Below are 25555 nucleotides of genomic sequence, written 5' to 3' on the forward strand. Positions count from 1 at the left end.
CATAAACACATTCCCTGTATTTGGGACTGTGTGCATGTGAGAAACTATTAAGATACATCAGTTGGAGGTGGGGGTAAAATGAATGATTTTGTGCAGTAAGAGTTCTAATCCTTCATTCACTGAATATTTTGGTGGAAGTCTTGATGTACTTGAAAGACAGAGATTGGCATGGCCTGACTGCCTGCAAAACTGTAAGCCAGGCAGTACTCAGTAAGTATTTTGAGTGAATGAACGGAAAGCATGATTTATTTTAAATTATTTTTATATTAACAGTTTTTAATTTTGCTGTATTTAGTTGCTACATTTTACCCTTCTGCCCATTTTAATAAGAAGAGTGAACTAGTTTGTTTAGCATCTCATTCCAAGTTTTTAATGCTGTGTCATTTCATCCTTTAACAACCCTGTAAGACTGGCCATATAAGAGTCCATTTTACAGCAGAAGAAATTGAGTTGACAAAGAGATTAAATGGTTTGTGAAAGGCCAAATAGGCAATGAGTGATGGGGGGACAGTTAAATCTAGTACTATCTTCTTCACTTGTAAATCTTTGAGCTTGTTCAAGCATTAGTTTCACCTAATATGTAAAAAAGTGAAGAAGAAAATTATTGTAGAGTCAGGAAATATTGTCATACTGTCATGGACAGATTTTACCAGACTTTTTGGAGTTTTGATGTTTAGGATTATATTAGGCCGAAAGTGGGAATGGCAGCCTGTAGGGATATGAAATACAGGACAGCAGTTTTGGTAAATGCTTGCTGCTGCTTAATTTCAGGAAGTAGGTCTGGGGAGAGGAACAGGCGTATTGAGTCGAGGTCATTTTTGCAATAACTTTTGCTTCCTAGTATTTTAGAGATGGCTTGGGTGGGGGAGATCCATAAAGAGACTAAGTCTGGGGTCTCACGGACTTCTGAGAGATGGACTTGTGCCACCATCTTTCCCTCTGTTTGGTAATACTGATTTATCAGTGTGTACATCTTTAATGCACTGTAAAGCTATTTCAGGGGAAGAGAAATACTTCCATTTGAAAAGATGCTTTACACTTTAAAACTCTTGAAAATACTTTATATGGAATATTTATATATGAAGATATATTCTACTGAATTAAGCATGTTTGCTTATCTGAAGTATGTCTAGCATTTAAATTTTTATCTATATTCTAGAATACAGTTTAGGTTCCATAACTTTTTAATTGCTTTTCCTTGATGACTAATGAGTTTGAGCAACAAATGAAAAAAATTAGTTTCTTCATAGTAACTTCTTTGATTTCCTCATTTTTGAATTGCTATTTTCTATTTTCAGTTGGAGCCACTCTTTTTTTTTTCCTTCTAAGGGAGCTAGATCAGTGTGCCAAAGTAGTGGAACTTCAAATACCCATAAAATATGTTCTCTTAGCTTGCTAGACAGGAGGTGATCTGTGGTGAGGCTCTCTTGTTCTTTGTTCTTTTACAAAATCAGTAAATGTCAAGCATCTGCAACATTAAAATGTAAGTACCATGTGGGCAAGCGTTTTTATCTCGTTGGTTCGTTGTTTGGGGCTGTACATGATGGGCGTCCTCACCCCCTGGTCTATGTGGACTTGCTCCCTTTTGCAGCTGGGGCCTGCATGTCAGTCAGGTGTACAGTTAGCATCCTCACACCTTGGTGTGGTGTGGGTATTGGAGGTACCTGGCTGTGTAATAGCATGTGTATGTACATAAAATAAATATTATCTCCAGATTTGTTGCATTTGTATTTATTTCTTGGATTAGTTCCTGTTATCACCATAGCTCTGCCAATGTTTGGCAATATCTGTCTTTTTAATTGCTTTTCTTTGCTGACTAATGAGTTTGAGTAACAAACAAACAAACAAAAAAAAATGAGTTTGTTCATAGTAACTTTTGATTTCCTCATTCCTTAAATGCTTTTTTCCCTATTCTATTTTTAACCTGGGTCATTTTTTTCACCCCAGGGGAATTAGAGCAGTGACTTTTAGTTTCTTTCTCAAGTAGTACAGGATACTGTTCACATTGTGACCATTCACACACATATAGTTTTACCTTTCCTATCTAGGTTTTTGAGTTACTTAATACATTTTACTAGGCAGTCTATCCTTCAAATTGACATTTTGATAATACAGTAGGTTCCCATATATAAGTAAATTCTTTTTAGTTTTTGTGCTTTTTAAATTTTTGTCTATATCTCTCTGTATCTTTTTCCTTTATCTCCTGGTTCTGTGGCCATGCTACACTTATTTCTATGACTATGATTTCAAGTTATCTTAATGTCCTAAAACACAGTTCTCCTCTCTGTTATTTTACATAGTTGACATCGATATTTGAGGATTTCAGCTGTTTTCCTATACATTTCCAATTAAAGATCTGGAGTGCCTTTTGTGGAAAAGATCCAAGTAGAATTTGGATTGGGACTACATTTGAATTCCTGAATTCTTTGTAAAGAATTGATAAAAAGCTGTCTAAGAGCACAAGTCTTTTTGCATGTTTTCTTGTGGAATTTGAGGCTTTCTTTTGCACCTAATATATTTTTCATTTTTGGTAAATGTTCTTTGTGTCTTTGGAAAAATATTTTCTATTAGATACAGAAAAACAAACATGTATATGAGATAGATAATATTATAGTGTGAAATTAATGATTGTTCAGATAGTCAGTGTTCCTTTTTTTTTTGGTTCCATATTGATGTTCTTCCTACCTTTTAAAAAAAATTTTTTTTACAGATTTACCTATTTATGCATAGAGAACTGGGTTACAGGCCAGAGGTGCAGAGGCAGTGAGAGGCTTCACCAGAGACAGAGTGGGGAGCAGAACAGGCAGATTGATGAAGTACATTGAGGGGAGCAGCGGGCGGGTCAGGAGAGGTCTGCCATGCCATGTGGGTCACCTCCGGGGCTGGTGGGGATGGAACTCATGCGGAAGTGGCTTTAGCTTCTTAGTGCTGTGCTTTAACTCACTGCACCACCGGGGGAGGGAGGGCCCTAAATATTTTTTTAAAGATTTATTTATTTATACATATAGAACTGGGGTACAGGGCAGAGGTGCAAGGGGTGAGAGGATTCACCAGAGACAGAGTGGGGAGCAGAACAGGCAGATTGACTGAAATACACTGCTAAGGGGAGCAGCATCCCAGACAGGAGAGTTCTGCTATGCCATGTGGGTCAGCTCTGGGCCAGGGATCAAACCCAGGCCACTGTGTCTGCCAGTAGCTTGACAGTACTGATTTTAACCCTTGTGCCATCAGGGATGGCACTCTTAATAGACTACTTTTGTCTTATTACAATTCCTCAGCTCTCTTCTTTATAGTTCCCCCTCTATATTCTTTCATGATTACTCTTTACAAATATTAAACTAATAAATGTTTGCTCTTGGGATATTTGAGAAAAGTTCAGAACATATTTGTGCCTGAAGTTTTAGGACTTTGTATTAGTACTGGCTCTAAATAGTGTGAGTTTTGTTTTTTGTAGTCATAGTAACTGCTGCCTCTGTGCATTCTTCTTACAAATTGAAAGAAAAAGACATTTATTGCACTTCTAAACTTTCTCATGGAAACAAGAGTACTTATTTTTAAAAGGTAGAAAAAAGACTCTTTTAAGGGAAATTGGAAAACACAATCCATATGCCTATATACTTTCCTGTTTAACCTGGGAAATATGTTTGTATTCTCTTTCTTTGCTTCTTGGAGGATAATTTTTTAATCAGGTACCTCCTTAAAATTTTATTTTATTCTCTTCCATGGTTCATTTTCTTTTTTGTCAAAAAATTAGGTCATCTTTTCTTTATAGAAAAGAAGTAAAAAAGGCCCTTTCTGGTGGCATTACGGGTTGGGGCACAGCACTAAGAAGCTGTCTGGCTGTCACTTAAGCATGAGTTCGATCCCAGGCCAGAGAGCTGGCCTACATGGTGGCAGACCTCTCCTGTCCTCCTGCTGCTCCCCTCAGCAGGGTAGTTCAGTTCATCTGCCTGTTCTGCTCCCCACTCTGTCTCTGGTGGATCCTTTCCTGCACCTCTGGCCTGTACTCCAAAATTTGTATGCATAAATAAAAAAAAAAAAGGAAAAATAATCCTTCTAATAGTCTGGCATCATAACCTCTTTGGACTATTGTTATTTCTTTCTTAATTTTGACGCTTTAAAAATAAGATTTGTTCTTGAATCAACCTCTGTGTTTTTTCAGTGCTTATTCAGTTCTTTACCTAGTGATTTCTACTCTGCATTTTGCAGAAATTGCCTTATCATAGATTACAGTAACCACCTAACTACCAATCCACAGGTTTGTCATTTTTCCTTTAGTCTTTTTGTGGCCAAGTTCCACTGTCCGTGTTTTAGTGAAACATTATATTCTTCTCTATATGATATCTCTTTCATTTATACCTATATATAGGCATTTTTTGACTTCTACCTTCTTGTTTTTTCATTTTGCCTATTACCTGTGTTTCCTTTATTGTCTTTTTATACCCTCACTTTTTATTTTTGTTTATCTATGCATACAAGAACTGGGCTATAGACCAGAGGTGGGGGGTGGAGGGTGAAAGGATTCACCAGAGACAAAGTGGGGATCAGAACAGGCTGATTGGGTGAAGTACACTGCTGAGAGGAGCAGTGGGGGGGCAGGACAGAAGAGTTCTGTTGTGCAATGTGGGTCAGCTGTCTGGCTGGCCTGGGATTGAACTCTTGCTGCAGTGGCTGCATATAGCTTGATAGTGCTGTTTTTAACTCCTGCACTACCAGGGAGGCCATGAGTCACTTTTTGAAGTCCACATTATTTATGTCTCTTTCATCTATACTAGCAGTTACCATTTCTTTTCTTTAAGATTTTTTATCTATGCATACAGAACTGGGGTATAGGCCAGAGGTTCAAGGGCAGTGAGAGGATTCACCAGAGACAGAGTGGGGAGCAGAACCGGCAGATTGAAGAAGCACACTGCTGAGGGGAGCTGTGGGTGGGCAGGAGAGTTCTGCCGCGCCATGTGGGTCACTTCTAGGGTAGGGATTAAACTCATGCTGATGTGGCTTTAGCTTCTCAGTGCTGTGCTTTAACCTGCTGTACCACCAGGGAGGGCCCCCATTTTTGGTTTTTTACTTTCAAAGAATTGTGTACTTGTATTATAGTATTTACCAAAATATAGATGTGTCATTTTTCTATCAATCCAATAGATTGTGTCACATGTACACAATAGGTCCTTATAAATATTTCTTAAATAAAATTGTTCCCTATGCTAAGATGTCTTCTATACTTATGGGTTGTAATTTAATCACCAAGACACATTGCCAAATGACTATGGGCACATTGCATGATCTCTCTTAAATGTCTTTGTCTTGAAACTGGCAACGCCTTCTTTCAAAGGGTTAGGTTATAATTAACTAGTAAAAGGCTTTGAAGATGAAAAAATTGAGGTCGAGTATTATGAACATCCTATTAAAGAACTGTTAGTATCAGGTTGGTAGGTAAAACCTTTCCCAAAGCTTGGCGTTAATTAAATGGTGCTGAAGTAATTATTTTTTATGTATTTGCATGTTGGTTGTTACTTCACTTAAATCCTTAGATTATTTTGAAGGGATGGTGTCTTTTTTTTAATTATTATTATAATTCTATATTGTAACAGTTTATTTTTACATCGTTTTATACATTTTTTTTTCCATCTCAATTGCAATCCCTGCGGGCCTCCCATCACCAAGTCACCCGTGGCCATCACCATAATCCCTCGCACCCCCCATCCCCCCACCCCCTGTTTCCGATCCCATTCCCCAATCCACCTCCGCAAAACGTCCCTGGTATATGGTTGTTCATTATTTTTGTTATTTTCTCCCCTGGTCCATTATGCTCCTGCTATGAGTGAAACCATCCGGTATTTTTCTTTCTCTTTCTGGCTTATCTCACTAAGCATGATCTTTTCCAGCTCCATCCAAGTTGCTGCAAAAGACATGTGTTTCTCTTTTTTGGTTGTTGAGTAATATTCCATTGTATATATGTACCACATCTTTTTTATCCAGTCATCTACTTTTGGGCATTTGGGCTGCTTCCATGTTTTTCCAATTGTAAATAAAGCATCAATAAACATGGGGGTACAGGTATCTTTTTCAATCAGTGTTTTTGTGTCTTTTGGGTAGATACCTAGGAGTGGGATTGCTGGGTCATAGGGAAGCTCCATGTTTAGCAGTTTGAGGATCCTCCAAACAGTTTTCCATAGTGGTTGTACTAGTTTGCTTTCCCACCAGCAATGCAGGAGAGTTCCTTTTTCTCCACATCCTTGCCAGCATTTGTTGTTGCTAGTTGTTTGAAGATGTGCCATTCTCACTGGGGTGAGGTGGTATCTCATTGTAGTTTTAATTTGCATCTCCCTTATTACAAGTGATGTTGAACATTTTTTCATATGCTTCTTGGCCATCTGCATTTCCTCTTTGGAGAAGTGTCTTTTTAGCTCTCCTGCCCATTTTTTGATGGGGTTGTTTATTTTTGTTGAGTTTCATCAGTTCTCCGTATATTTTTGTGATCAGTCCTTTATCACCACTTTTGTGTGAGAAAATGTTTTCCCAATTAGTGGGCTGTCTGTTTTTAGTAATGTCTCTTTTGCTGTACAGAAGCTCTTTAACTTGATGTAGTCCCATCTGTTTATCTTTGCCTTCACTATTGTGGCGTTGGGTGCTCTGTCTTTAAAGATGTTGCTGAAGTGTATGTCGTGTAGTGTTTGACCGGGATGGAGTCTTTTTTAATGCTATTTATTATGAGGTGTCTGTCACAAAACCAAGTCAAGATTGAAACCCTCCAAAAAACAAAGTACAACAGTACAATGTATATTAGGATGATGTGCCTCATATTAAGCTGTATGAAAATACCGGAGCGCTTCAAACTTTTGTGTGCCAAGAATCATTTGAAGGCCCTTGTTAAATATATTCCACATCCAGAGATTCCTGTTTAGCAGGTTATTAATGAGAAGTCTACGTGATTTCTGATTCAAATATTTGTGGATATTTCTGTATGGAACTGAGAAGGCTAGTAGAATATAAGAGAATGACTAAAAAATAAACACTAAATCACTTGAATTGATGTGCAAAGAGTTTTGTAGTAACTCAAATTAAGAAGTAACTAGATTTCAAATACTCTGTTATTTTTATCTTTATTTTAGTTAATGGCTTAGTACTTATTAGCCCAAAGTGTTCTTGTAAAACTTCAGTACCTACATCAAAAACTTATTTGATCAAATAAGTTTGTAAAATATATGTACTGGGTTCCATATAAATAACTACACTGCACATAGAAAGACTAGCAACAAAACAAGATGAATTCATAGGAATCTGAATAATTGTATTAACTTTGCAAATAAAAACAGGAACTGCAATAAGGTGTTAAATTTATGTGCCTGTATCACTATGACTAAATTGTCTCATGGAAGGGGGTTATGCTGAAAATTTATTAAGATGGAATAAAGTTGCCAGTGTGGGAAAAAAAAAAAAAAGAGTTCCTAGATTTGGTTCCTAGATTTACTTCACCATGCATCTTCCTTTGTTTCCCCCAATAATTCCTATAATAATTTGTTCAAGAAACTTGGACAAATTTTGTTTTTTCTTTGCTTGGTATTGTATAATTTAAACAAGGCTTTGACATGACACTTTAAATATGGAATATGTATAATTTCAGTTGAATTACATGCCAAAATGTATAGTATAATTGTAACTAATAGAGGGAACAGTCAATTTAGATGAAAATTTTCAGATAAAATTTCATGCAAGTGACTGGTCTTAATGAGTGAGGATGGGATTTGCTTAAGAGTAATGCTGGCCTGGATTATCTAAATTTTTGCAGCTATCAGTTTTTGTATTTACAAAAGTGCCTTAGCTTACAATGTATGATATTGCTTCTTCAGTTACTACTTATTCAATGTGTTATATAATGATGCATTTCAAAACTTAACCTACAGGTCTCAAATCCTAATTTGCACAAAATCATTGGGGGATCTTGTCAAAAGTTACGAATAGTTTCTGATTGAAATAGATCTGGGGTAGAGCACATTTGGAGGACAAATGTTGCAGGTAGTCAAATCTCTGATGAATAGTTGAGTTAGGAGACCTTTAAGAGCAAGTTTAGCCTTATTGCTTTATAAATATCCTAGAGTGAAGTATCTGATATATTAGGAGTGAAAGACAGAAATTCTGGTTTTATTTGTTCTAATTCTGTCAACTATTTGTTAGCCTTGTAAGTTACCTCAGTATATGCTCTGTTGCAGAGTGGGGTTATCAAAGGCAAGGACTTAGGGAAGTGAAATAGTACAGTTTTTAACAGTGTTCATCGCAGATTTCCCTCGTAGCACAGGCGCTAAGTCTCAGCACGATGAAGCTATCACCAGCTGCTGCAGCATGAGTTCGATACCCGGCCAGGGAGCTACCCACATACACATGGTGTAGCTAATCTCTCTTGTTTTGTCCGCTGCTCCCTTCAGCAGTATATTTCAGTCAATTGACCTCTACTGTTCCCTACTTTGTGTTTTGGTGAATCCTCTTTCAACCACCCCTCTGCATCTACCTGTTGCCTCTGATCTACACCCCAGTCTTATGTGCATAAATAAATATCAATAAATCTTAAAAATATAGTATTCACTCATTAAACATAGTAAATGTAATTATTGATGAAGTACTATTTTATAAATGAATTGCATCTTTCATTCCCACATTTTATTGATTTGTCAGTTATTTTAAATATCCATTTAAGTTTGGTGTACCTTTCCACACTTCCATACTGTACACACATCACTCGCCTGCTGTCAGAACTCTTCCTTCCCATCCTCTGCTCTCCTTCTTATTCCCTCTGGCAACCTGCATCTTTTCCATAGAGCCAGAGAATTACTTCTGCTGTGCTTTGCTGGCTTGTGTTTTTTGGTTATTTATGTTTTATAAATAAGTGAAACCATTCAATATCTTTTACTTACTTCACTTAGCATCTTAAATGTTTTTCCTCCTTTTCTAAGATATTTTTGAAGTAGCTAACCAGATTTTTTGTGGGAACTTTAACAAGTGGTGGTGTATGTCACACAGCTAGCATGTTTATTATCCTTATTTATAGATATGCTTGAATTTCCAGTTGTTTGAATTTCTAATTGTTCCCCCTTTGTATACCTTTAAGTACCACTATATTATATGTATTATAATTCTAGCACTAGCTCATGGTAAATTGTATTAAAACACAAAATGAGAAATTGGTCGTTTGTGCAAAATTATAGTAAATGAATGTTAGTTCTGTAGGTTGTACTTGGATAATTTTAAACATATATTGTATTTCTTATGTTTGCTAGTGACTACATTTTGACCAATTATTAATGTAGTTGTTTTGCTTTAGGAAAATAGGATCTAGAATTACGAATTTTTATTTTTCTCTTATAAGAAAATTGTAGCATAAAAGGAAACAACACTCAGATACTTATAAGGTAGCATATTAAAAACGATCTTACACTTTTGAAGTATTGATCTATAATGTTAAGTGATAAAACACAAGTATGTGAATTAGATCTTCTTTGAAGATAAGGTTAATTTCTCCTTCACTTTCTCACCCTTTTCCTCTATTATCCAAGGTAAAGGGAGCGCTGTGCAGAGACAGTGACTTTGCTATAGTCCGAGGACATGTGGCTGGGGAGGGAATGATGGAAGTGTGATAAATGGAGGTCTCTGGTTGAGAGACCTGTTACATAAGCAAATTAATTGAAAGCGCACATAGGTTGAAGATATGGAAGCCAGATTTCTTACTGAGCATCTCCCTCAAACATAAAAGGAAGAAGTCTAGAAAGGAAAACTTTGATATGGAATTAGAATTGGAGTCATTAGTATACACGCATTTGTTTTTTATTTATGCAAATAAGTCTAGGTGTGTATGTATAGATGTGTGTGTGTGTGTGTACACGCATATTTCCGAAGGGCTATTGTTGTGAAACCACAACAATGGTGAGCACACCTAGTACCCAGTTGTTGGTTTCCAAATACTGTCTGTTACTAAAAGGAACCAGGGCCCCCTTGGAGAAATGGCTAATCTTTGACCAAGGAAGGAAAGTTCAAGATAAGTCTAGTGAATTCTTTTATGTCACAAAGTAAAGAAATAATCAAAATCATGGGAAATGTCAAAAGGGTACGTACAGGAATCATTTTGAAAGAGCACCTTATGGCCAAATCCTGTATAATTTGAGCAACAAACTAAATAAGGAGAATATAAGAATACATTAAAAATATAGTAAGAATCTATGAATTTCTACTGATACAAATAAATGAGTAAATGACTTGGGCAAAGGGCAGGGAGAGAAAGCTCTTAAAAGTAGAATGCTGGCCCTCCCTGGTGGTGCAGCGGGGTAAAGCACAGCACTGAGAAGCTAAAGCCACTTCCGCATGAGTTCGATTCCGGCTCAAGAGGGTGATCACATGGCGTGGCAGACCTCTCCTGACCCGCCCGCTGCTCCCCTCAGCAGTGTACTTCGTTGATCTGCCTGCTCTGCTCCCCATTCTGTCTCTGGTGAAGCCTCTCACGGCCCCTGAGCCTCTGGCCTGTACCCCAGTTTTGTATGCACAATAAATCTTAAAAAAAAAAGTAGAATGCCAACACAAAATATGAAAGGAATAATGAAATTAGAGAATCACTATCATAATGGTATTGGATAAAGTGTAGGGTGGTCATGAAGTTGAGGCTGGTGGGAAGAGATTTGACTAGTAATAGAATATTGATGATTAGAGTAATTTCCAAAAAATCTAATCAAATACAGAAGAAAAATTAATGATTTCATAAGATGGCAGATACCATCTTGACCAGGTGATCAAGGTTATGTCTAATGGTGGTAAGGTATTGTATATCATAAACAGTATCATCTCCATATGCTCATTCTAAGAATGTTGGGCCTGAATCTGAATATGAGGAATATCAGGTCCAGATTGGGGGTCACCCTAGAGAATAAAGGGCATGTGCTTTTAACAGTCAAAGGGCAGGAAGCATAGGAAAGACTGAAGAACTGTTCCAGACTGAAAGAGATGGGAGATCTGCTAACTAAATATAAAGTGTGTGCCTGGTTAGGATCCTGAACCATAAAGGAAAGATACATTGTTGGAACCTTTAATAAAATTTGGCTGTGTCTGTGACTTGATTATATTATATCAGTGTTGATTTCCTGATTGGAGGATTGTATGATGCTAATATAGAAAGTGTCTTAATTTTGGTATGTAGAGCTAGAATATATTTAGTAGAAAAATGGTGCACTGTATTACAGATTATATATATACTTATCCCTTTTGTAGGCTTTTATTTTTAAAAAGATTTATTTATGTATACAAGAGATGGGGTATAGGACAGAAGTATGCGGGGGGTGAGAGGATTCACCAGGGACAGAGTAGGGAGGAGAATAGGCGGATCTACTGAAATACAGTGCTGAGGGGAAGCAGTGAGTGAGACAGGAGAGGCCTGCTGCACCATGAAGGTCAACCCCTTGTCCAGGGATCTACCTCATGCCACAGATGCTGTGGATAGCTTCATTATGCTGAGACTTAGCCCCTTGTGCCACCAGGGGGGCCACTTTTCTGTAGGTCTTTAAGATAAAAAACAAGCTAACATAATTTTCTGATTATGCATTTACTCTTTCTTTGTTGTTCCCTATAGATTTTTTTTTACGTTTTATATTTATTGTATGATTTAATAAAAATTATTGGTTAGATAAATACTATATGAATTTAAGAGTGTTTTAATAAAAGTAATAAGTTATTTAAAATTCTATCTTTCAGAAAGCTGAAGTTGATGGTAGTTTAAGTGATAGCCACGTGTCTCCTCCAGCCAAACGCACTTTGAAACAACCTGATTCTGTTTGCAAAGACAAATCAAAATCACGAAGTACTGGTCAGCGAGAGGAATGGAATATATCAACTGGGCAGGCCAGGTGAGAAGTGAAAACTCATGGATTATTTTTTCATGAATTATTTGATATGACTCAGAACTGACATTCATGATAATTTTCTTAACTAATAGGCATAAATAAATTACACTAAACTTTATAATTTTTGTATGTAATTTTATTTTCTCTATGCTATAAAAATTTTATAGAGAAAAACAAGTAGAACATAGTAGAAACTATTATTATTAAAGTTATAAGAGTTAAAAACAACTATCGCAGTTAACAGCGGTGCCCCATATTTGTGGTGCCCACCACCAGAGCTCCTGTAGGCTCCCACCACAGTTCATCGAGTCTGTTCTCTTTGGCCCCTCCTGTCACCCCATCTTTCCCTTTTGTCGCTGATGTTCTGCAGTCAGCTTGCTAGGGTTTGTTTTGGTTTGGTTTTACCTATTCTTTGCTTTGTTTTTTTTTTTATATTCCACATGAATGAAATTAGCCAGTATTTGTTTTTCTTCTTCTGACTTTGACTTTCTCTTCTGATTTGTTTCACTAAGCACAGTCCCCTCTAGTCTGTACATGTTGTCAACAAATGGCAAGATTTCATTTATTTTTTTTCTTAGTACTGAGTAGTATTCCGTTGTGTAGACATACACTACATCTTTATTCACTCATTTTTTCTTGCCACTTAGGTTGTTTTCATTGTTTGGTTATTGGTAACACTGCTGCAATGAACACAGGAGTGCATAGATCCCTTCAAATGTGAGCTTTGGCATTCTTGATGTCAATACCTACGGGAGGGATTTAAAGCAGTAAGAGCTTAGATAGGTTTTGAAAATGCTACAAATTTATAGCCCTGAACATTTAAATACAAACATGGTTTGAGTTGTATTTTTATTTGAAACAAGATAATTCTCCCTTTGCTAAAGCTATTGAATATTGTACTTGAAGTGATATACTAAAGTGTTAGCAAAATCTAAATTTTAAAAGCTGTTTTCATCTGTAGCCTGTTCTCCACTTAAATTTGCTTTGTGTAGTTGACAAAAAATATATCTATAAGCAAAACTTCATTTTACTAAAGTGAATGTTAATAATTTAATATAGATAGGCTGTGTTGTACACACAGAGAGAAACATTTAAATTTTGAACTCAGAATTACTCAGCTTTCCCCCTCCAATCCTTGAGTGGAAGTGCTGATGATATACCAGTAACAAATAGAAGTTCTGTGGTTTTCTAACGCCTTGAAGCTTTAAAAAATATTTCTATGTTTATGTAGGTGAGTTCTGAGTACTGTTCCTTTTTTAATAGAAAAAAGGTCATTGGAGTTATCTAGATTTTGACAAGTTCATATATGTACTAGTCCCTAAAGAATCTGTAGCTATTACAGTGTATATTAGAAGAGGGACTACTTAATTTAAACATTTTATTTTGCATTGTCTAGGAGTCATAGTCTGTTGATGTTTTTTCTTCTTTACCCATATTCATTGACCTGTAAGATGAAACAAATGCAGGATATATTTTGAATGATCTTGACAATAAAGTGATTTTTTTAATGTATATTTTTTACATCATTCTTCATTTTGTGTGTTTTTTCATCTCAGTTGTAATCCCCGTGGACTTCCCACCACCACGTCACCCATGTGCCATCACGGTAGTTCTGTGTGCTCTTCCTGCCCCAGTTTTGGTCCTGTTTTCCTTCTCCTCTCCCATAGACTGAGATGACGTTATTTCAAATGAGTGTAGTCATTTAATTGCACTTCTAGAATCGACCTACTTAAAATCTGTATCCTGCATTTGTTAAATGAATGATCAGATTTATTTGTCTAGAAATAAAGACCAAGTAAGCATTGTATTCAGAGGAACAAAAAACTTACTGTGCTTTTTTCCCAAATGATGTTATCATTGTTCAAAAAAGTTTGAGATTCTTATGTATAATGATGTTAGAGTTTGTATCTTATTCTCTTGAATAATTAAAGTGTACAAAATACCAACTGTTTGATTTTACACACAGACAAAATTCAGTTGGAACCAAAACTTATGAATAAACTAGTCTAACTAGATCTAAAGGCAAAGACAATTTTGAAGTAATAAAATTGATCTTCTATGTAGTTTTAAATAGATTTTTAGAGTGATTTTAGGGAATTCCACATATATAATCTCTAAGTTATGGCCTGATAATACTTAAGCTTTAATACTTTATAGTCAAACTTATATGCCAGGAGAATTGTGTACATTTTTTTTTTTTTTTACAGAGAATACTTTCCAAGATGTTGTATACTAGGACAAGATAATTTTGTTTCTTCTCTAGGAAACTAATTTGTAATTTTTGTTTTTGACAATCTGAAGAAATACCTGAGTATTTTTTCATATCCTTTGATCATCCTAACTGTATTTGGTAGACAGGGATATCTATAATTAACACTTACATCATTTAACATTTATATTTAACCTGAAAAGTGCTGTAGTAACCGAAAAGTTGCATTATTTTAGTTTAAAAATTTTGTTCAAAACACATAGTGAAAGTGAATACAGCTATATATTTACTGTTCTCTAAATGTCCTTTTGATTTTTTTAATAATTGTTTTATAAATGTCTAAGTTTATGTTGATAGACCCTTTTAAGTAACAGTTTAGGTTTTGTTTTTATACTAATATAAAAGTGTGACTTTTTGTTAAGTTTATGTTTTGATAACCATATATGTATCTTCTGAGTGACATACATTCTTCTTTCTCTACCCAGAAGAGAGAATTATATGATGATTTGAGATATTAGCTAAGTTTTCTTAAGTCAGTTTACAATGTACAATGAAGTAGATATTTTGAAGAAATTATTAGATGGCATTGACCTTCAAGTATTTCTTAGTTTGTTGTCTTAATAAATTTGTCATTGTTTGAATTTCATTTTGTCAATCAAAATCAGCAGTAAATGCCTGTTATCATTGTTAGGGATTGGTGAGTTTTATGGTACATGTCAAACTTAAACTTTTACATTGGATTTTAACTTAAATAGTTGAAGACAAAGTAAGTTCAGTTTATGATCTCTTAATAAAGCTTTTCTTGACTAATGAAATTATCCTTAACTAGCTAGTATATTTTACTAATTGGTATGTTACCAGTATCAGAAAAAAAAGATTCTCTTTACTCTAAAAAAATTAATGTTACTGACGTTTTAAAGATGAAAATGATTCTAATAGTATTGCATTTCTTGTCTTTTGAAAAATGAATTTATGTGTTAGCATATTAAATATAATTGTGTTCTAGGTTAACTTCTCAGCCTGGTGCTACATTACCAAATGGACATAGTAGTTTATGTGAGTATTATGTTACAAATCTGTTAAATGTTTAAATTCTTTGAATGTTATTAGAGTAAGCATTAAAGGGGGGTGCAAATAGAGAAATTTAGTAGTATGTTTAACACACAGTGGGACATGTCTATTTCAGTCATAAAAAAACATGTGATTGTTAAATGTTGAGAAATCAGTACAACTGAAATAAATTATAATGATTGTTTTTAAAACAGTTAAGAAATTTGGGCCTTGTTAGTGGCACAGGGGTTAAACTCACAGTGCGGTCAAGCTGTTGGCAGCCACTGCAGTATGAGTTTCATCCCCAGCTGGCCTGGGAGCTGACCCACATGGTGCAGGAGACCTCTGCTGTCTTGTCTGTTGCTCCCCTCAGCAGTGTATTTCTGTAAATTCACCTGTTCTGCTCCCCACTCTTTCTGGTGAATTCTATCTCCCCCCACCTATCTAACTTACATTTCAGTTCTTGTATGCATAAATAAATAAATCTTTAAAAAAAAATAAGTCCTTAAAAAAGCTATAGAAATTTAGATTACTGGATATTAAAGTCATTTAAGAAGTTTAGTAACTTAAAATTTTTTTTTGTTTTTCTTTCTTTGTGTTTTGAAATGGAATTATCTCTTTTCTTGTAGCTCTTCGAAGCCATCCCCTTCGAGGCGAAAAAAAGGGAGATGGGGATCTTTCTTGTATAAATGGCGACATGGAAGTCAGAAAAAGTTGTCGTTCCAGGAAAAACAGATTTGAAAGTGTGAACCAGAGTTTATTATTTGATCAACTAGTAAATAGGTATGCAGTAAACTGTTTTATTTGATTCTTAAGCCAGTTATGCTTAAAAAAAAAAAAAACCCAACAAAACCAAGTACTCAGCCATCAGTATCTTTATATAAAAACATAATTTGAATTAACAGTGGTTAGCACTGATTGTTAATTTCTACTCAGTTTATTAGACTTAATACAGTTTATATAAGGGCTAGATATTTCTTATCCTTTTTAAGCTCTTATGCATAGTTAGATAATATAAAGAGTAATTAAAAATTGCATTCTACTTTAATATTTGTTCATTTAACATTTGTATTTTTAACAATTTTCAAGCAACAACATGTTCCATTATTGATAGATAGTATAGTTTGCATAGGTAAGAGAATTTTCAAATGAAGTTTGAATTGAAAGTCTTTTCAGCCTGGGTATGTGGGATGTGGCTAGTGAGTGAGACTAGGTGATGGCTCAGTGTGTATAGCCACTGAAACTTTATCTTCAGGTAGTAAATCATCCTGCTTAATCCTTACAGAGGCTGGAGAAATAATTAATATAACTCCTACTTGACAGGAGAAGAAATATTCTATATATTAATATTAGTATTAATATTAATATTGGTATTATTATTTGTTAAGTACTTAGATTGGTATTTGGGTACATAATACTGTGTAACTATGTTTAAAAGGTAAAATGGGCTAAGAAGTTAGAATGTATTTGTAGAGGTTACCATTCTCTAATTCCTAACAGTAGTCTCTTTAGGTGACCATATTTTAGCTTTATACATACAGATCCTTTATTTTAGAGTTCTTCACTCCACCTTCAAATAAAAAGGTGGGATTAGCTTCCTCACTACTCTCTGCCCCCACGAACTCCTTGGATCTGGTTGATTATGCAGTAAAAATATGGATTTAAATATTGGAGTCTTATTAAAAGTCTTCCCTTTGTAAGTTTTTTAAGTACACACACACACATACACACACACATATAAGGCAGTAGATGTTCTGGCTTCATTTTCTTTCATTTATTTTTTTGTAACTCATTGTCTTTTAATACATGCTGGTAAGGAAGAGATATTTAATTGGGATATTATTTATAGTTACCTTCTGAAATTATTTATTATGCCTTTACATGTAAGACACAGTGTATGATCTCACATTTTGTTGACTCTTATTTTATCATCATAGTACTGCTGAAGCTGTGCTACAGGAAATGGATAACATTAACATTAGACGGAATCGTCGATCAGGTGAAGTTGAACGACTTCGAATGTGGACTGATACAGAATTTGTGAGTATCTTAACAACCATTGCAAATATTTCTCAGTTTTGATGGAGGAATTCAAAGGGAAAATGAACAACACTTGGATTTTCTTGAATTAGCAGAATTGTTCCTTCTTCATTTTCAGTTAACGTTGGGATTTTATTTCTTCTTTTTTACTTTTACCCATGCCCTACTTGGCACACTTTCACAAAAAAGATATATCACACTTTTCCTAAAAGAGTTATTTAAAGTATAACTCTGACTATGTCACTTTTCTGATCTGAACTTTAATTTTTTATTGTATACTGAGTTAATTAAAAACATTCTGATTTTAATGATGTGATTTCAACTTTATCTTCTCATACCATTGCTCAGATATAAAGTAGATATTTTATCTTTCACTTTTTTTTTTTTCTTTAAAGTACCTATTTGTGCATACAGAACTGGGGTACAGGCCAGAGGCTCAGGGGCGGTGAGAGGCTTCACCAGAGACAGAGTGGGGAGCAGAACAGGCAGATCGACGAAGTACACTGCTGAGGGGAGCAGCGGGCGGGCCAGGAGAGGTCTGCCGCGCCATGTGGTCACCTCCGGGGCAGGCGGGAATTGAACTCATGCGGAAGCGGCTTTAGATTCTCAGTGCAGTGCTTTAACCCGCTGCGCCACCAGGGAGGGCCTTATCTTTCACTTTTTAAAAATACTTCTGGTTAGCAACTGATAAACTCCTACTTTTGTTTCATAGCAATTGCTGCCTCCCTTCCTCTCCCTACCTACCATGGAAAAGGGGCATCTCTTTGAATTCTAGAGTTCTTTGTGTCTTTCTTCATGACATTTAACTTATTTTACTCTCTTTTTAGTTATTTGTTCCAGTGTATTAAAGATACTGTAGTTTTCAGTTTTCAAATATTTTGTAAGATTTATTTTTTCTCTTGTCTTATATGTCTGTTGAATTGAGGGAACTCCATTTGCATGACTCTGTGCCTTGACAATAAATGTTCAATAAATATTTGAGTGGGCATGCCCCATGGGGTTAATCATATTTATAGTCGTGAATAAGTGCCATATTAATATTTGACAGATTTCTTTCTTTAAAAGGAAAACATGGACATGTATTCAAGAGTGAAAAGACGAAGAAAGTCATTGAGAAGAAATAGTTATGGGATACAGAATCATCATGAAGTTTCTACTGAGGGTGAAGAAGAAGGTTTGTAAAGTACTTTATAAAAACAATAACATTTTGTAGAAAACAATATTGATTATTTGTAGGGAAGGCCTTTACTTACAGCTCCCTGTGTTAAATTTTAATCATACTGATTTCTGTTTTATCATAAAAGTTTGACACTTAACTATTACCTGTGCTGCAAGAATAAGAGATAAAATACAAATATTTAGTTCTAGCATGGACCAGTCTTTGTGACTTAAGCAGTGATTTGTTTTTTTCCTTTTGTGTGGGGAAACCAGAATCTCAAGAGGAGGATGGAGATATAGAAGTTGAAGAGGCAGAAGGAGAAGAAAATGATAGACCATATAATTTGAGACAAAGAAAAACAGTGGATCGATACCAGGCACCTCCAATAGGTAGAAGACTGTACATAACTTCTTTCCTTTCTATAGTTGAGTAGCTTATTCTGCTCCTACTCCTTTAAAAGCATTAATGTTACTGAATTAAAAAAATGAAATCTTATTGGCTTCATACATCTTTCTCTGCAGCATACTTCTAATCACACATACAACTGAAAGGAAGTACAACAGTGGCAATAGAGAATTCCATAGAGCATGTAATTTTATTTAGAGAACCTTAAATTTAATAGTCAATACTGCTTATACTTTTGTATTACTTTACAGTTTATTGAGCACTGTAATTTATTGCAGTTCTTAAGGGCAAACATCTCTATGTTCCAATGGATTAAGTAATTTAGCCACGGTCATAAAAGTGATACATGACTGTAGCTTGACCAGTGACCTAGGGTTTGTTTGTTTTTTTGAGAAGGAAAAACTAAATGTAATGACAAGTAACCAGCTCCACAAGGGCCGTTTTGTTGGCTTTTTTCCTCATCTTGTGAAATGTCTTCATTATTCATTCTCTCTGATAAAATTTTGGTATAACTCACATCATTATAATAACCATTTTCAATATGTATAACTCAGGGATTTTAAGTATAGTCACAAAGTTGTGTAGTAATTATCTAATGTCAAAACTCTTTAATATTTCTACACTATCTCCTAGCCCTTTGCAGGTAATAATGCACTTTTTAACCTCTTTAGGTTTGCCTCTATATGAGCTTTTGTGTCTTCTTTAACAATGTTTTCAAGGAATGAACTAGAGGTTTTTTACTCAAGCTCTTAAGCTGTGAAGCAGTGATTGGTTTCTGGAAGGGAGCATGTTGTCACCTTACTAGAAATTTGCCTGGGTGTGCAGACATTTGTTTGCTCCAGTGAGGTGTCACAGAGGCCCTGTTAATAACGAGGAAGGGGTGTTAGGAGAAAAAATACTGTAAACTGTTTTTCTAGATTTATTTGCATAAAAAAGCTTTATTGAGGTATAATTGAAGGAAGTCCCTGGCTGTTACACATACTTAATGTGTACAGTTTGGCAAATATGAAATACTTTAGTTATATACCTGTGAAACTGTCATCACAATTAATTTATTAAACATGTTCATCAAACCCACACATTTTATCCTGTTGTTTGTAATCTACTAATAACTGCGGTTCTTCCCCTCCTATTTCTCAGGCAGTCCCATCTGACCTGCTTTCTGTCACCATACATTACTTTTCCTCAAATTTTATATATGTTGTACTCTCTTTTGCTTGACTTCTTTCCTTCAACCCAATTACCGTAAGACTTGTCCATTTTGAATATAACAGTAGTGTGTTCCTTTGTCAAGTAGCATTATCAATAGTAAATTGTATTAATGTAGCATATTTTTTTACCATTTGCTTGTTTATAGATAAGCAAATGAATTGAATTGTTGACATTTCTAGTATTTGCCTGTTACAGAGTTATTATAAACATTCATGTGTAAGTCTTTGGATATATGTTTTCATTTTTCTTATAAATATATATGAGTGAAATGACTTGAGTTTTATAATGACACGTATATTTAACTTTCTAAGAGAATTTTCAAACACTTCTCATTTCCCAATGACTAGTGATGATTAGTATATTTTTTTGTATTGATTTGCTGGTGTTACCTTCAAACCTCTAGCTTATTTTTAAAAATTAAATATCTTATTTTCGTACTGAGTTTTGAAAGTTCCTTATACTGGACACAGTTCTTTATTAGGTGATTTGCTATTTTTTTTGTAACTTGTGTTTTTAATTTAACAGTATCTTTCAAAAGAAAAATTAGTAATTTTGATTTGTAAATTTGTTGAGTAGATTGTGCTTTTGGTATTGAATCTAAAAAATTATTTAAACTTGGAATTATAAAGATTTAATTTAACCTTTTGTTACAATGTTTATTTGCATTGTAGTATATTGCCACAAAATTTCAATTTTTATTGTATTCTTCCAGAAAAACTTTTAGAACCTAACAATATATGACTTGCTTCTATTTAGAAAGTTAGCAGAAATATTTTCTACTGCTTTAATACATTATCATTTTATTGTTAGTTATTTCTATGTTACCTTTTTCTTTTATCTTTAAAGTACCAGCTCATCAAAAAAAGAGGGAAAACACACTCTTTGATATTCACAGATCTCCAGCAAGAAGAAGCCATATCAGGTATATTTTGTTACTTTTGAAAGGAGGAGATTTTTATATCTGTCACTTTGATACAGCCTTTAACAAATACATTATGTAATGCTTTATAATTAGAATGTAAGTTTTTCTGTTAATGACACTGTCAATGAGGATCTTTTCTTTTTTCAATTAGTGACTAATAGTTATTATCCTCTGTGTGACTATTACTGTCATAGTTCAGTTTGCCTGGAATACTTTCTGTTTTGATAATTATGTTCTTTAAATCTGTACAGCTCTTGGATCTCTTAGTGGAGTTGAGTATAAGCTGCTCACATTATTCTCCTTTGAATCACCAGTTTGATTAGTCCTTGCTACCTTTGCCCCCTAATGTCCTTTTATGTGAAGATATAGAAGAACCTTTTTGTTATTGTGTTTCACCCCTTACCACCATCCCTATATCTCATTGATCCTCTTTCTCTCACTGCTCTCTCTTAAGCTCAGAAACGTCACTTTGTTTATTAGTGTCTCCTAGTTTTTATAGGTATTTTGTGTTGTCAAATCATCCCCTATGTAGATATGAAATATTTATCTTTGTTATTCTGCCTTGCTTTATTACACATAATTTCCTTGAACTCTTTCCATTTAGGTGTGATTGGCAGCATTTCTTCTTATGGCTATGTAGTGTTCCATTGTGTCTATATACTATGTCTTTTTAAAAAAATGTTATCTATGCATACAGAATTGGGGTATAAGCCAGAGGTGCAGGGGTGGTGAGAGAGTCACTGGAGACAGAGGGGAGCAGGATGGGCAGATCGACTTAGTATGCTGCTGAGGGGAGCAGCGGGTGGGTCAGGAGAGGTCTGCTGCGCCATGTGGGTCACCTCTGTGGCCGGGGATTGAACTTGCACTGTAGCTTGCAGTGCTGCATCCCAACCTGTTGTGCCTCAGGGAAGACCTGTACTGTGTCTTCTTATTCCAGTTCTCTATAAGTGGGCACTTAGGTTGTTGCCATATCCTTTCTGTCCTATTGCAAATAGTCCTCCAATAAATATTGCAAAGTACATAGGGTTTTTTTTTTTGATGTTTATTTTTTTCGATTTATGCATATAGGAATGAAGTATAGGCCATAGGGGTAGGGAGGGTGAGAGGATTCACCAGAGACAGAGTAGGGAGCAGAACAGGTGTACCCACTGAAATATACTGCTGAGGGGAGCAGCAGGGAGATAGATCTGCAGTGCCATGCGAGTCAGCTCCCATGCTGGGGATTGAACTCTTGTCACAGAAGCTGGTGATAGCTTGAAAGCACTATCATAACTCCTGTGCCACCAGGGAGGCCCTGTAAAGCTTACAGATTTTTACATTGATGGTTTCATGTTCTTTGGGCAGATGTTCAAAAGTGTATTGGTGGATCATATGCTATTTTTTAGATTTATTCATACAGAACTGGGGTACAAGCCAGAGGTGAAGGGGGCGGTGAGAGTATTCACCAGAGACAGAGTGGGGAGCAGAGCAGGCAGATCGATGAAGTACACGGCTGAGGGGGGCAGTGGGCGGGCCAGGAGAGGTTTGCTGTGCCATGTGGTCACCTCTGGGTCCAGGGATCGAACTCTCACTGAAGTGGCTGCGGCTCGCTGGCAGTGCTGCGTCCTAACCCATTGCGCCACCAGGGAGGGCCTCCATTTAAACTTTTTAAGTAATGCCAGATCACCTTCCAGAATGACGTCCCATTGATAGCGAACTAGCTAGCACTCCCTTTTCTCTGCATCTTCTGTACTTGTTGGGTTTTTCTCACATGCGCCATTCTCAGTGTTTTCATTGTGGTTTTGACCTAAGTCTTCCTTATTCAAAGTGATGATGAATGTTTTTCCATGTATCTGTTACCCTCCTGAATGCCCTCTCTGGTGAATGTTTATATCTGCTGGGCTTTTATTGACTGGTTGTTTTTCTCTGTAGGTGTACCCAATCGGTATTTCATAAAACGAGGTCATATTTTATGTGTTTTGTAGTGACAGGCTTCTTTTAGTTCACATGATATTGTCTAGGTGCATATGTTGAGGAATATATTTGTACTTCATTCCTCTTTATGATTAAAAATGTTCTATTACATGAATATGTCACATTTTGTTTATGCTATAGTGTGGACATTTTTGAGTTGTTTCCAGCTTTTTACTTTTCATGAATAATGATGCTGTGAAAATTTATATATGTACAACTTTTTATTTCTTTTGGGTATATACCTAAGGGTGGAATTACTGTGATGAGTAAACTATGTTTAATCATCTATAAATAGCTTCATCATTTTCTAGAGGAGCTACACCATTTTAAAATCATACCAGCCGTGTGGATTCGCTCCTGTTTCTTACTCAACACTAATCGTCAAAGCTGTGGATTCTAGACATCCTATTGAGTTTAACACATTATCTCATCATGGTTTTGATTTCCATTTCCCTCATGACTTACGATATCAAGCATCTTTTCATGTGCTTCCTGGCCGTTTTTCTATCTTCCTTTGATAAATAGCCCCTCATGTCAGGTGACCATTTTAAAATTGGATTTTTAAAAAAAGGTTTGTTAGCATTGCGTTTTAAAGAGCTCTTTATTTGTTTTAGATTCAAATTCCTTCTCAGATAATATTATTGCTTATCAGATAATATTATTTGCAGTGTTTTATGGATTGTTTGGTCACTTTCTTGATGGTGTCTTTGACGTACTGAAGTTCAGTTTCTCGTTTTTTCTTTTGTTGTTTATGATATCAATATCCTGTCTAAGAATCCACTGTAAAATTTGAGGCCATAAAAATTTATTCCTGCGATTTTTTTCTTAAGAAAATTAGCTCTATGTTTAGATCTTTGATTCATTTTGTACTAATTTTTAAGGAAAATATCACCTCTTCTCTTTTAAAAACCTTTTTGGGAAATTGCCTGCACCAACCTGCTTTTTGTGATATTATTGTTATACATTTTCCATCAATAAATTTTACAAATAACAATAATTTAAAATTTTTAATATAAATTTACGTATTTCAATATAAAAAATAGAAAGAACAAAACCAAGCACGTATATATTTATAGCTATTACTATACTAACCTTTTTTTTTTTATCATTTCTGAGTTTCTTATTTTGTTCTTGTGCATTCAAGTTGCTCTGTGGTGTTACTTATCCCAGTACACTTTTGCTTCTTCCTATCTCACTTGTGCTGCTATTGGCAGATGTATTACATTTCTTTATGAGAGGACACAGCAAACATGCACATAGTAGGGTACTTGGAACAAGTGTTTTCCTGTTGGAGAGAAGGAATTAGCAGAGAAGGTAAATACCACAACTGCAAAGATCGAGTGAATAATTGTTGCAGCAATCTTTTTGAAATATTGGGAAACATTAAAAATGAACTGTTACTGGTAGAAATGAAACTGTTTATAGTAATGAGAAGCAATAGTAGATGAGTGAAAGATCTTGAGAGCAGGGGAAAATTTGGGTTGTTGCTGAATTTAGTGGGATTGGAGTGGAGTAGGGGTACCTGTGTTGTGGAACATCTTTGAAGGCCATTTTGGGTTTGAGGAAAGTTCCATCTTACATGATTACTGTATTTTCTAGATATGTTAGAAATGCTATCATATTATTATTTTAATAATATAGCTTTCACTGTGTACTATTTTTCAGGAGTAAATTTAGCCTGGTACATATATTATTTAATCATTACATAGTGGTTCTGATTATGAACAAATTTTTCTTCTAAAAAATACTTTATGAGAGGGCCCTCCCTGGTGGTGCAAGGGGTAAAAGCACAGCATTAAGAAGCTATCTGTGGCTACTATGCCATGAGTTCTATCCCAGGTCAGGGAGCTGACCCACAGATGTGGCAGACGTCTCCTGTCCCTTGCTTCTCCCCTCAGCAGTGGATTTCAGTCAGTCTGCCTGTTCTGCTCCCCACTCTGTCTCTGATGAATCTTCTCATTCCCTGCACCTCTGGTCTGTACCCCAGTTCTTGCATGCACAAATAAATAAATCTTTTAAAAAAATACTTTATGAGAAATTCACACAGTGTATATATAAGTGTCTTAAATGGGAAGTGAAAGCTTTCCTCTTCCTGTAAACCAGTGTATTATTTGCTGAACTGTTTCTGATTTTTTGGGGGAAGGAACAACAAGAGAATAAAAGAAAATTTTTTTTTCTAATAATAAGATTCTAATGTTATTTATCAGTTAATGCTAGGTATTTGCTAAATTTGTGTGCAAGCTAAATTTGTTGCTTGACTGTCTTCCTAAACTACCTATTAAAGGTATTGTAAGTTCTCTATCCTCTTTTTTTTTCTCTGTAGAACTTACCACCTTGATATTTCATTAAATATCTCACTCCTGTAAGAGTACAAGGAGCCTAAGAAATATTTGCTGAATGAATGAATGTATTTTCTATTGAGCTAATTGTAGATGTGATAGTACAGTATGTTTTTAAAAACCATTTGCTGCAGAAATGATTTTAAGGGTTTTATTCTTTAAATAGGAGAAAGAAGCATGCTATTCATAGTAGTGACACAACTTCTTCTGATGAAGAACGCTTTGAAAGAAGAAAATCAAAGAGCATGGCAAGAGCAAGAAATAGGTGAGTGAATTTTTTATTGCCATTTCCATGATAGAATAAAGGAAGAACAGTTATAATTTTTGAGTGACATTCTTATATATACTAGCATTTTCTAACACTGATATTCTACATGTATTGAGTAATGC

The 25555-nt window shown here is 35.2% G+C and overlaps 1 protein-coding gene across 1 annotated transcript in view; it reads left to right on the forward strand.

Annotated features, from left to right (window-relative positions):
- ATAD2B (ATPase family, AAA domain containing 2B) overlaps positions 1–25555 on the forward strand; it is a 117996-nt gene that overhangs the window by 4812 nt on the left and 87629 nt on the right. Inside the window, exons 2-9 of the mRNA XM_004686409.2 lie at positions 11728–11879; positions 15092–15141; positions 15765–15918; positions 17073–17175; positions 18241–18349; positions 18607–18723; positions 20798–20873; positions 25332–25430. Coding sequence (XP_004686466.1) covers positions 11728–11879; positions 15092–15141; positions 15765–15918; positions 17073–17175; positions 18241–18349; positions 18607–18723; positions 20798–20873; positions 25332–25430 — 860 coding nt within the window. The remainder of the gene's footprint in view (positions 1–11727; positions 11880–15091; positions 15142–15764; positions 15919–17072; positions 17176–18240; positions 18350–18606; positions 18724–20797; positions 20874–25331; positions 25431–25555) is intronic.

The sequence above is a fragment of the Condylura cristata genome, unplaced genomic scaffold (assembly GCF_000260355.1).
Source record: "Condylura cristata isolate star-nosed mole 26May11 unplaced genomic scaffold, ConCri1.0 scaffold00020, whole genome shotgun sequence".
NCBI classification, from domain to species: Eukaryota; Metazoa; Chordata; class Mammalia; order Eulipotyphla; family Talpidae; genus Condylura; species Condylura cristata.